The following is a 13,659-nucleotide window of genomic DNA, read 5'->3' as shown; positions in this document are numbered from 1 at the left end:
AAATCTGTCGTTTACTCTAAAACTCTATCCTGAGTACGATCACTGGATTGTCAAATAAAAGTCGCACTTTAATGGCTATACACTAAACTTTATTTCTAATTCCTTATAACGTAACACTTTATTACTTATTACTTGCTTTACAACTCTAACTTATACATAGCTTGTTTACACTTTACTCGACAACTCTCTTATTAGAACTGTGTGTTGCTGCCAGCCCGGCAGCCCTTATATAGTCGATAGCTAGCATGTTATTGTCACTCGAACATTCTGTCAACTACGAATATCGATGTCTAGATAGATCTGGCAAGTTATCGTTTTCGATTGTCATTTCTAGTTTGTTCTGGTGCCATTTTCGTTACACTGCCCTCCACTTAAGTCTCATCGTCCCGATTAGACATACTTCCAGAACCAAACGCTTAGCATTTCTTTCTTTCATCTCGTCTTCTAGGACACTGTTGTCCTCCTTAGCGTTTCTTTCTCCATTGGCATTAATCCTAAACTTTAAATCAATCAGTAACCAAAAATTACCTCGCAGTCGTCTACGCCGTTGTTTCCTGCACAGCAGGCCGATAAGCCAGGAACATGGATATATGGACATCCTCTGTACTTTCCACCATGATATCGCATCGTGGATGTGATGCAGATTCAAATATTTTCCGGGCACGGTCTCTGGGCTTAAAATAGGGTATTTCTTCATCGTAGCCATCAATCCACTCCTGTTTCCCGATCTGCTGGTAGGTAATGGACAAGCTACAACCATGGCAAATTGCTCAGATGGCGTTCCCGAACTGTACTGCTTCACCTGACCATGTCTCTTGGAACTCGACACCTCATTTGCAATGCAATTTCCCATTGATTTACGACAACTAACCCAACAAAACTGATTCCTCAACCTTCCCTAGGTTTCCGTGATTCTTATGTGTACTTCACTTGGACCTTTGTGCATCTCGTAGCGAACTTTAGGTGATCTTTCGTTACGAACAACCATGAGAGATCGGGAGCAGTATCCTCCTTTGCCTTTCCAAACTCGATATAAGCAACCAGCTACCAACTTAAAACTGTTCCACTGTGCCTTCGCGACTAGAGGTTCTGCAGATATTTCTCCTTTCTTTGGACGTTTCACAACTGGAGCTTCATCTTGAGATTGTTGTACCTTCATATCACAATTTTTTGTCCATGACACATCTGTCTTCTCTGGGGTCACCTGCGTCAATATGTGTGCATCCTGCTCCATCAATTGTGTTGACACCTTTACTGAAACCTGCGATGGTATACACTCTCCATGCACTTCCAGCTGTGTTAACAACTCTTCTCTTTTTAAGGTCACCTCCATCGACTCCCCCTCTTTCAACTTTGAGGACACCCCATTTGCTTCCAATTGTTTTAACAAAATCTCTTCATGCGCATCCAAAGGTCTTGACATACACGTCTCATTCGCTTCCAAATATCATCTCCATCGACTCCTCCTCTTTCAACTTTGAGGACACCCCATTCGCTTACAATTGTTTTAACAAAATCTCTCCATGCGCTTCCAAAGGTCTTGATATACACGTCTCATTCGCTGCCACATATGTGGACGTAATCTCCCCATGCTCTTCCAGCTGATTTCACATGTCTGCTCTATTTGAGGTCACATCCAATGCCTCCTCCTGCTGCTTTTCCAACTGTGAAGACCCCCACTACCCACTACCCACTTCCGACTTTTTTATCACATCCGCTATATATGAGCTCTTTTAACTGTGAAAAAAATTGAGCTGATATTTGCGTTGACAGTTCTTTTATTTGCTCTTTCATTTCGTCCTTTATTTGTTGGGACAACTTTGTTGTTAAGCGTTTGCCCAGTTCCTCCATTCGTGTTGTCCAACGCGCATCCTGCGCTTCAAACTGTGATTGCTGCTGGGATGTCATCTCATTCATTTGTAATGACTGCGCATGGAACTGTGACGCCATCTGCGACGACATCGGGTACATTGCAGACAAAATCATGTTAATGTCCAGTATTTCCGAGGAACATGGAGTCTCTTCCTTTTCTTCTATCTTAGTTGTTAATTCCTCCGATATCGATACGAAGACTTATTCGTCAACGTTGATTTTTTCTTCCTCCATCGCATCTCGCAACCGGGCGTGTAATTCAGTTTTCAACCCATTTGTTGCAAAGCCTCGTTGTTCCAACTCCTTTTTAAGTTGTGGTATCTTTAACTCAATGAATTTAGCCATTATCTCCGATGGAATTTTATTTGGCAATCCCACTTCTGACACCAATTGTAACTGATTTCCATAATAAAACTCTACCCTTAGTTCGATTACTGGATTGTCAAATAAAAACCTCACCTTAATGGCTATACTTTAAGCTGAAACCACATAGCTCGCGTATGCGAATGCGAATGCGAAAATATGCGCTTGACTGCGTACATATCGAGCAACTCCATAAATGCGCTTTTGAATGCGTTGGAAGCTGTGTACAAGGTGATACACATACACACCTTTGCTTTGCGAGTTTGAAAACGACCTAAATAATATGGACGGCGATTTTAAATTCTTATTGATTTTTATATGCAGTGTATACAAAAAACCTCGAATTAAGCAAAGGTAGGAAAATTTAAACTGCCTGCCTTGTTGATTAAAACTTCATTACCCCCTAATTTTTAAAAATTACTTTAAATATTTGATAAATATATTATTAATAAATTAATAAATATTATATTTCACAAAATACTTATATTGTATCGAAGAAAACGAGCTTAAACAATTAAAACATACAAGATTGTAAGTAACATGATGTTGGTTGCTATTCTTAAGAATGTGAAGGTTACTGTGTTAGTGCATGAAAGTTGAAAATTTTCAACTTCTGTGTGAATCCGAGTTCGAAATTCGGAGCGTTGGTTGCGAAAACATGCGAAAGCTATGTAGCTCATCTCATAAGAACATGTGTATTCAATTCAACTGTCAAACGTTCGCAATCGCATTCGCGAGCTATGTAGTTTATGCTTATATCTTTATTTCTAAATCCTTATAACTTAACACTTTATTACTCAATACTCTACTTTACAACTCTAACTTATAACTTGCTTACAATATTCGTAATATACATATTTACTCGACAACTCTCTGGTTAGAATATTCCTCACTCGACAACTCTCAGAACTGTGTCTTGCTGCCAGACCGACAGCCCTTATATAGTCGATTGTCGCGACTCGAACATTCCGGCAACTACGAATATCGATGTCTAGATACATCGATCGAAGTTATCGATTTTGATTGTCAATTCTAGTTTGTTCTGGTTCCAATTTCGTTACAATATGAAATAGAGACAGAGTTGTCGAACCCAAATTGAACGTGTGAACGCAATGGGCGAGAGCAAAAGAGAATCGCTGGAGAATTCGCAACAGAAGTTGACCCGTGTGAAATCACACTTAGATATTTTAAATTGTACGTACGAACACATATGACCAATTAAGTATTTTATTTTTAAATATGAACAAACATAAGGTTTGCTCGAAATGTTGTTGAAGTGTTATCTCGATGTATGAATAAAAGCGTAATTGGAATTGTTTTTTCTATTGTGATTGTCTTTAATTCCTTGAAACTGATGAAATGGAGTATTTGCGCCCAGTATGGAATTGCTTAAGTTCATTCTGTGGATGTATCCACTGCACAGAAGATATTGGGAATCAGGTTAGTTTCTGAATTGAAATAGATTGTTTTATATTAGTCAATCATTATTGCAGTATAACTATGAGCCAAGTGAGCGGACATATCTGTTGACTGATCCTGCAATACATAATAGTCCTGCCTTAAGGCAAACTAATTCAGAAAATCTTAGCAACGATTTAGCGCAATCATTACCGAAAAAAGACGAGAATGCATTATGTCGCTTGGTTCAAAGTACGGCCATGTAAGTCCAATAGACCTTATATTATCGGTTCCTTGAATAGGTGTTATAGAGTAATTAAGATATTACAAATAATCCTTCTGTTAAAATACCACCTTATGGTGCGCATATTTGAGATAAAATGATTCAGATGCGAGTGCTGTGTATTCATCAAAAGTATTTGGAGGGGATAGTAAAATTTATTTTGAACACATAAGGAAGCCGAATATTTTATACTACCGCAATTTACATTTCTCAAGCTAAAGTAATATTTTCAGGTGTTGGCAAATCAGTATAGTAATCAAGTAAGGATGGGCTAAGTTCGGGTGTAAACGAACATTCTATACTCGCCATTTATTAATTTAATTTTATTAATATAACACACATATTCGTCATATATATGGTATAAAGTCCTTGAAAGTTTGAAAACCCTGATATTATTTATATGGAAAATAGGGGAAGTCATGACCCGATTGCACTAATTTTTGGCACGGAGACATATTATGTTCACTAGTGCTTTTTTATAATTTGTAAAGTAAACGGTTCAGATCGTCTTCAAAGTTCTGGTATATAGGAAGTAGGCGTGGTTGTGAACCGATTTGGCCAATTTTCATAACATATCATTGGGATGCAAGGGAAATATTACAAACCGAATTTCGTTGAAATTGGTCGAGTAGTCTCGGATATATGGTTTTTGACCCATAAGTGGGCGGCCATTTAAAATTTTGAGTGCAGCTCTTCTGTATCTTCTTTATAATGAAATTAAAGGTTTCTTTTGGTTTTCCTTACTGAATTAAAGCATTTTTAGTAGTTTTCAACGTAACCTTCGTATGGAAGGTGGGCGTGGTTATAATTCGATTTCTATTTTTGCCTGAAAAAACGACTCCTGAAAGTTTCGTTGATATAGCTTTAGTAGTTTACGAGACATGTACAAAAATCTTAGTAGGGAGCGGGGCCACGCCCACTTTCCCAAAAAAATACATCCAAATATGTCCCTTCCTAGCACAATCGTTTGTACCAAATTTTACTTTCATAGCTTAATTTATGGCTTAGTTATAGCTCCTTATGTGTTTTCGGTTATCTCTCCAATGGAATGGATATCAAAGTTTCCTTAACACTTCCTTATAAATTCTTAAAATTCTTGTAATTCCAGCAAAAAATTTAAGTTTTCCATAGCTTCATAAGTTTTCTATTGGATTATGGTCAGAACTATGCTCTGATCAATCCAAAACCATTATTTATTTTGTCATAAGCCAATACTTTGTGTCCTTGAGTGTATGCTTAAGTTCGTTATCCTGCATAAAAGTGCAGGGGAGTGGCAATCAAATAAAAAAAAAAATGATTTCGTTTCGTTTTTTAATATGTCTAAATATTAAAACCAAACGATTCTCTCATTTATTCGACTCCGTGCCAAGCAAGAGCACCCCATTTCATAAAATTTCCGTATGTATATTTTACTGTCGTTTTTGTGTACATTTTCTATCAGAACTCATTCTATTAATTTGTAATTAATCAATTCACAGCGCATTCTTCCAAAAAATTAGGTCCTGATCCTTATGTCCCCTCGCGAAGTGTAGACGATCTTGGGTTAGCCTTTTTGACAGGCGTGGCTTTTTTCTACTCAGGCTTCCAAAAAGAACATTCTCCCCTGATATATTTAGCCCAAATTATTAATTAATTTCCTGAATTTTGTTTCTCCAGACTTAAAAGGATCGACTTCACCTCATCAGAAATTTCTCTATTTTCAGAATTTTTTTTTTTTGTGGTTATTGTGCTATTTTATGTTTTTATTCAAATAGATCTCGTCGGTGTTTATCATTTTAAAGGGATTATAAACCATTTTCCGAGAACAATTCAATAAAGAAACAATTTATGAAACAGCTTCTCCAGATTCTTCCATATTTTGTATTATGAGTATTTTTTTAAAGACTACAATGCTTTTAATGGCCCTTATTAACTCGAATTGAATAAAATTTAAATAAACTGCCTTAGTTAGTAAAACAAAAAAACAAATTGATGAGTATTGGATTAAAAAAATCCTCACTTTCTAAAAATGTGATATTTGGGTGACCACCTCAAAACCAAGCACCATGGGGCACTGAGTTCTTCATATGCGATATCCGGGGCATTGAAAAGTTATAGTCCGATTTCGAACAAATTTTTCAAAAGTGATGCCACAGATCATATACAGTATTTGTGTAAAGTTTTATTTTGCTATCTTCATTGGTTCCTTATGTATATATTATAAAGTGAAGGGATAAGATGGAGTTCAAAAATGAGTTATATGGGAAGTTGTCCTGGTTGTGAACCGATTTCGTCCATTTTCCATTGTCATCAGGGTGTCAAGAAAATATTATATACCGAATTTCATTGAAATCTGTCGAATACTTCCTGAGATATGGTTTTTGACCCATAAGTGGATGATGTGACGCCCATTTTCCAGTTTCTGACGTTTTTCGTTAGTGAGTTAACCCACTTTTAGTAATTTTCAACCTAACCTTTCTATGGGAGTTGGGCGCGGTTATTATCCAACTTCAACTATTTTCATGGTGTGTGGTGGGGTACGTAGGAGAACCGACTGCAGAAAGGTTTGTTTATATAACTTTATTGGTTTGCGAGAAATATACAAATAACCGATTTGGGGACGGGGCCACGCCCACTTCCCCAAAAAAATTACATCCAAATATGCCCCTTCCTAGTGCGATCCTTCATTCCAAATTTTACTTTTATAACTTTATTTATGGCTTAGTTATGACACTTTATAGGTTTTTGGTTTTCGCCATTTTGTGGGCGTGGCAATGGTCCGATTTTGCCCATTTTCGAAAGCAACCTCCTCAGGGTGCCAGGGAATAGTGTTCCATGTTTCGTTAAGATATCTCAATTTTTACTCAAGTTATCCGTTGCACGGACAGACGGAAGCATGGACGGACAGACATCTGGATTTCAACTCGTCATCCTGATCATTTTAATATATATAACCCTATATCTAACTCGTTTAGTTTTATGACTTACAAACAACCGTTATGTGAACAAAACTGTAATACTCTCTTAGCAACTTTTGTTGCGAGTGTATAAATATATGCTGAAAGATAACAGAATTTATTGAATGGTTATTATAACTGGATAGATTGAGTAAAACAATAAACAAAAATAGTTAAAGAAAAGTTCAAGTTTTCGCAAAAAAATATTTTTTTCGGTAGTCGCATTCTTTGTGCTATTTGCGTGAAATACTGCCATTGTTCCCACACGATTGTTGAAATGTTCCTTCATCTAATTTAGCAGAAAAACAAAATGCTTTCTTATATCAACGTAAATAACTTATGAAACTGCAATAAATATTATTTAAAAGGCATAATACCCATAAATAAAATATTGTAAAAAATACACAATATATTGAATCGAATCTTCGCGACAACTTTTTGTATTTTGCAAGACATCAGTTTTTGCCATAACGTCTTCGTCGTTTGCATATTTTTCAAGCCTTATCTCCATGTTAATATTTATTTACTCTTTTATTAAAAACAGCTTTAACACGAAACCTACCAGAGCGGTCAAATGACAGCTTTTGAGACTTTGAAAAATAATTATTAATTATTATATGATAATTATTTTGCGTTTATTTTTTATGCTAAATTCTGTATTAATTAAAATCAACTGGAAAATAGTACAATTTTTATTTCAAAAGCGGTCATTTCATCACCAGCTTTAGAAATAGGTATGTATATAAAATAGATCGGTATGTTTAGTGTTAAAGTATTGTTTCAAATTTCCGTTTAAAATTTATCGGCTGGTTAATTATCTGTCAAATCTTCACAATTTTAAGTTAGTAAATTTACATTTAGTTGAAATTCGTATTACCAAATTTTAGTTTGATTGATTTGCTCTCTAGGATCATTTCCTTTAGAAACTTCTTTATACAGTCTAAAAATAGAGGAAATCGGATTAAAAGTATTCCTACCTAGGTTAAGGAAAACACCTGAAACCTTAAATTTCATTGTAAAGATTGCTCATATAAATGTGTATACAAAATTTGATATGGCGTGTGTCCGTCCACTTATAATGAGTCAAAAACCATATCTCAGAAACTACTCCACCAGTTTCCTTGGCTTCCTAATTCTATACTTTGAAAATCGATTGACAACCTCGTCTACTTCCCACTGTGCATAAGTACAGTATTATATATACAAATCACTGAAATCAGACTATAAATTTTCATGGCACCAGATATCGAACATGAGGACCTCGAAGCTTGCGGCTAATTGTTTATTGAAAATATCGGTAAATGCCTCAGATATTTTAACAAAAGTGCGTCTGGGAAAAAATTGGGCAAAATCGGGTCAATACTTCCTGTAGCCCTCATATACCTCATATTCGGATTTTCAAACTTCTGGTGGACTTTATAATGTATATATCGAATAGTATATGAGATATCTTAGCAAAAATAAGTGAAGTTTTTAAGTGGACGTAAAAACTGGGATATAATGTAGTTTGGTGGCAAAAATATTCGAAATCGGTCCATGAAGTACCCCAGCCCTATATACCACATATAATGATTTCGTTATTCTAGTGGATTTTATTCCGGATATATGGGTCAAATTGTGTGTTCTCTAAATAAAATTAAATAAACAAATTGTGAAAGTTTATAATGTTCACCCGAACTTATTTATTATAATTATTTATTTTTAGGGTTTGAATTCAGTTCGTATTCAAAATATGTTTGTTAATAAATAATATACACAAATGTTCTTAATTTTTAGGAATATGATTGATGTAGGAGCTATGGATTTACACAACCTTGAGAATGAAGAGTACAATGATCGTATAAAACTATATTCCCAACGTCTTCAGCAACAATGGAACAATATTCAACACCCTGGAAAAGGAGTCTCAGGTACATACTGCATTCTTGAGAAATATCTAAATAATTTAAAAGTCGTATAACCCACTGCGGCTCATTTTTCACTTAATGTAATGGAAATATTTTAAATTTTAAATTTACAAACAAATTTGGTCGGTTTATAGACGACTTACTTCACAAACTAAAAATAATTCGCCTGAACCTATTCAGTTGAACCAAAAAATTGCTTTGAATTTTGGGAAAAAGATGAAGCAAAATAACTGTACTTATAAAGTGGTAATGAATTACAAAAATCAACTTTGAGCGTCAGTATATTGAATACTTCATTATTCATATTTAGGACCAAGTTTAAAATCTTTTAGCTTAAAATATATTTTAGGGTAATTAAAGCTTTTGACAGTTTTTTTATACTCTCGCAACCTGTTGCACAGAGTATTATAGTTTTGTTCACATAACGGTTGTTTGTGTCACCAAGAAATAAAAGAGTTAGATATGGGGTTATATATATATAAATGATCAGGATGACGAGTGGAGTTGAAATCCGGATGTCGGTCCGTGCAAGCGATAACTTGAGTAAAAATTAAGATATCTTAATGAAACTTGGAACACATATTCCTTTGGCACCCTGAGGAGGTTACTTTCGAAAATAGGCAAAATCGGTCCACTGCCACGCCCACATAAATGGCGGAAACCGAAAACCTATACAGTGTCATAACTAAGCCATAAAAAAAATTATGAAAGTAAAATTTGGAACATAGGATCGCATTAGGGAGGGGCACATTTGGATGTAATTTTTTTTTAAGTGGGCGTGACCCCGCCCCCAAATAGGTTTTTTGTACATATCTCGCAAACCAATAGAGCTATATAAACCAAACTTTCTGCAGTCGTTCTACCACTTCTAGCCACTTCCTAATACAGTCCAAAAATTAATGAAATCGGATAATAATCACGCCCGCCTCCCATACAAGGGTTAGGTTGAAAATTACTAAAAGTGGGTTAACTCACTAACGAAAAACGTCAGAAACACTAAATTTCACATAAGAAATGGCAGATGGAAGCTACACTCAAATTTTTTTAGAAAATGGAAAATGGGCGTGGCGTCGCCCAATTATGGGTCAAAAACCATATCTCAGGAACTGCTCGACCGATTTCAATGAAACTTGGTTTATAATAGTTTCCTTACATCCCAATGCCTACTTCCTATATACCAGAACTTTGAAGATGATCTGAATCGTTTACTTTACAATATGTATAGTAAGCACTAGTGAAGATATCGGTGCAGAACTTTGCACAAATACTAGGAGTATGTTTATTGTGTGGCAGACCCATTCTAAAAATCGCCGAAAGCGGTCTATAGGTTTTCAAGGCCCCATATATCGAACACGAGGACCTCGGTGCTTCTAACCTAATATTATGGTTTCCAACTTTCAATGGACTTTATACAATATATATGACGAAGTTAAATAAATAAATTGCGAGAGTATAAAATGTTCGGTTACACCCGAACTTAGCCCTTCCTTACTTGTTGGTAATTACTTTTATTCACAAGATATCAGTTCGTCGTTTTAATGTGCAAGTGTTTATTTATTTTTTGTAGGATTCCTAAAAGATATACCAAATGCTAACGATCAATTGTGTATAATGAATTCACCAGATGATTTGTTGCAGGTAAGTGTCTACTATTATTAAGTTTATAAAAATGCTTAATAAGTAATTACAAAAGTAAATAAATTGATTGAATAAGGCGAAAACGATGAGCTCAGTATAACCAAAGTGTATTCAACAAGGTGTACTATGTATATGACATTTAATTTTTTTACCCGAGTTTGACATGTTTGTTGCCATTGATTTAAGCCTTACATTTATTCAAAAATTCAAATTTTTAAATTCAAAAGTAAACAAATTTCAAACCAAAAAAAAAATTTTAAATGAATAAAAAAATGCCGAATACTTTCTGTTTATGCAAAACAAATCATGGAAGCAATTTAATAATATTTTGTGCTCCAACTGACAAATTTGAAACAATTTTATCAATATATATTATATTGTTCAAGATAAAAATTACGGGTAAATGTAAGCAAATACATGAATTGTTTACTATTTCGTTGTCAAAAACGGGTATGTCAAATACTTAGTTCACTTTGTTGAATACACTTAGAGTATAATGACTCATTTTACCCCTGATGTCTTTGATTTTTTTTTAATTTAAATTTTGATTTTTGTGCAACTTAAGGAAAGATTGTGGTTCTAAACCATGATTCAATTGTAAAAGGTTTGGTAAGTAAACAGCTTTCTCTGTCTTTTTTGACAACCCTTCTGTGTTACTTTAATGTTTTTTTCAAAATATCTTCAAAAAGTTGTATATAGTAGCAAATTTTACTAAAACAAGGGGTGGCAAAATGAAATGTTTTAGTAAAAAATCGTGTAACCGTTTCGGTATTATTCTTATTCAATTGCATATGTATATCGAGATGCTCATCTATTTATTTGACTTAATGAATTTAAAGTATTACGATTGCAGAAAAACTAATCTATAGAATATAGACCAAAGAAATTCCAGTCGATTGTCCAGGATTGACTGCGACAAAGATCAATGGAATTTGGAAATTGGGACTCTGGCTCTTTTTTAACTCACTCTCAATGAAAGATTATGTAATCAATCAACGTTATTTATCCATTGTTAGAATTTTTTTTTTTTTTTTTGTTTCATGGAGAACAATTTTAAATATTCTACTCTCTATGACTTAATATTAAATAGATATTAACTCTCTGCACTGGACGTGACTTACCTATTCAAAAAATAGAAATGCAAACCATTATTAGAAGAAAAGCGGACATATGTATTTTCAAGCTATTTATTAATTTTGGATTGAGAATAGTAGTATATTTTATTCTACTTAAAATATATATTTTACTACGTTCACAAAAAAAGCGAATATATTTTTTTTTCCTTTTTTTCTGTCCTTCGCAAATACAACCTTTTGTAACGCAGTGTCAAATCTTAGATGTCATTACTTACCAAACCTTTTATAATTGAATCATGGTTCTAAACAATAACAATTCAAAATTTACTTGTAAATTAATAAATTTTTAGTTAATTTAAAATCCTGATTTTGTCGAAGCAGTTTAATAATTCTATTAATTTTTCAAATATATTTCATTAAGTATTTTTTTTCTCTTTCAGATGTCAAATTTGTTAAGCGAAAGTCATGCCGCATTATTAGATTTGCGAATCGATCACAAAGAAGCCATAGTTGTGCCATTTAGAATACCATAAGAATATTTTCCGCTAAGCTTTCGTTATAAAAAGAAATAATATTAATTATGAACAATTGTATTTATTTTATATTTAAAAATAGAAATTTAAACAAGAAAAGGTATAATACTGGGTAGTCCTCCACACTAGACCCTTGATCAGGAAATTGAGACGTACATAGGTGCATAAAATGACTCAAAGAGGGTGCACACTGACTTACTGGTGTCGTGTTTTCGTAAATTGAAATAAAAAAACCCCTAATTATCTAAGGTCTGTGTTATTGCCCTGACTACTGAAACAAAATTTCATATTACGATGACCTACCTGAGTTTACATATTTTTGGCAAAAAATTTATGTAAGAATTCTAAAAGGAACTTGCGTTCATTGAAATTTAAAATCGTCATATTTAGTAAATGTGAATTAATTACATTTACTATTTTTTCTGTATATTACTATTTTTTCTGTATTAATGTATCTATTGCTCAAGTTTGTTATTGGCAATTTTAAAGAGACTGGAAATGTATTTCCTATCACCTTATAAGAAATCACCGTTTTGATAGAATTAGAAACAAAATATCTTTCTTCTTCTTGACTGGCGTAGACCCCGCTTTCGCGGTTATAGCCGAGTCCACAACAGCGCGCCACACATCTGTCCTCGTAGTTTGGCGCCAAATGGTTATACCAAGTGAAGACAGGTCTTTCTCCACCTGGTCCTTATATCGGAGTGGATGCCTCCCTCTTCCTCGGCTTCCACCAGCGGACCATAAATCTTCCGCAAAACCTTTTTCTTGAAAACTCCTAGTGCCGTCTCATCGGATGTTGACATCGTTCACGCTTTTGCACCATAAAGTAGGACAGGAATGTTGAGGGGCTTGTAGAGTTAATTTTTGATCGTCGAGAGAGGACTTTACTTTTCAATTGCCTACTCAGTCCATAGTAGCACCTGTTGGCAAGAGTGTTTCTGCGTTGGTTTGCAATGCTGAAATTATTATCGGTGTTGATGCTGGTGCCTCTTCTTCTTGACTGGCGTAGACACTGCTTACGCGGTTATAGCCGAGTCCAAAACAGCGCGCCACGTATCCCTCCTTCCTGTCAGTTTGGCGCCAATTGGTTATACCAAGCGAAGCCAGGTCCCTCTCCACCTGGTCCTTCCATAGGAGTGGAGGTCTCCCTCTTCCTCGGCTTCCACCAGCGGGTACTGCATCGAATACTTTCAGAGCTGGAGCACTTTCATCCATTTGAACAACATGACCTAGCCAGCGTAGCCGCTGTTTTTTTTATTCGCTGGACTATGTCTATGTCGTCGAATAACACATACAGCTCATCGTTTCATCGTCTGCGGTATTCGCCGTTGCCAATGTTTAAGGGACCATAAATCTTCCGCAAAAACTTTCTCTCGAAAACTCCTAGTGCCGTCTCATCGGATGTTGACATCGTCCACGCTTCTGCACCGTAAAGTAGGACGCGAATGATGAGGGACTTGTAGAGTTTGGTTTTTGTTCGTCGAGAGAGGACTTTACTTTTCAATTGCCTACTTAGTCCATAGTAGCACCTGTTGGCAAGAGTGATTCTGCGTTGGATTTCAAGGCTGACATTGTTATTGCTGTTAATGCTGGTTCCCAGGTAGACGAAATTATCTACAACTTCAAAGTTATGACTGTCAACAGTGACGT

The 13,659-nt window shown here is 35.0% G+C and overlaps 1 protein-coding gene across 1 annotated transcript; it reads left to right on the top strand.

The window, feature by feature from the left end:
* The first annotated feature begins 3,459 nt into the window (after nucleotides 1-3,459).
* Nucleotides 3,460-12,061, top strand: LOC105218996 (uncharacterized). Its single transcript, XM_011194910.3, has 5 exons — nucleotides 3,460-3,675; nucleotides 3,729-3,895; nucleotides 8,629-8,762; nucleotides 10,327-10,397; nucleotides 11,914-12,061. Exons 1-5 carry the CDS (start codon nucleotides 3,595-3,597, stop codon nucleotides 12,004-12,006), a joined length of 546 nt encoding a protein of 181 aa, XP_011193212.1. The 5' UTR covers nucleotides 3,460-3,594; the 3' UTR covers nucleotides 12,007-12,061.
* Nucleotides 12,062-13,659: the final 1,598 nt, after the last annotated feature.

This window comes from Zeugodacus cucurbitae, chromosome 4, assembly GCF_028554725.1.
Source record: "Zeugodacus cucurbitae isolate PBARC_wt_2022May chromosome 4, idZeuCucr1.2, whole genome shotgun sequence".
In the NCBI taxonomy this organism is placed as follows: domain Eukaryota; kingdom Metazoa; phylum Arthropoda; class Insecta; order Diptera; family Tephritidae; genus Zeugodacus; species Zeugodacus cucurbitae.
Note: the sequence above shows the minus strand (reverse complement) of the source record. Positions and strands in the feature narration are given on the sequence as shown.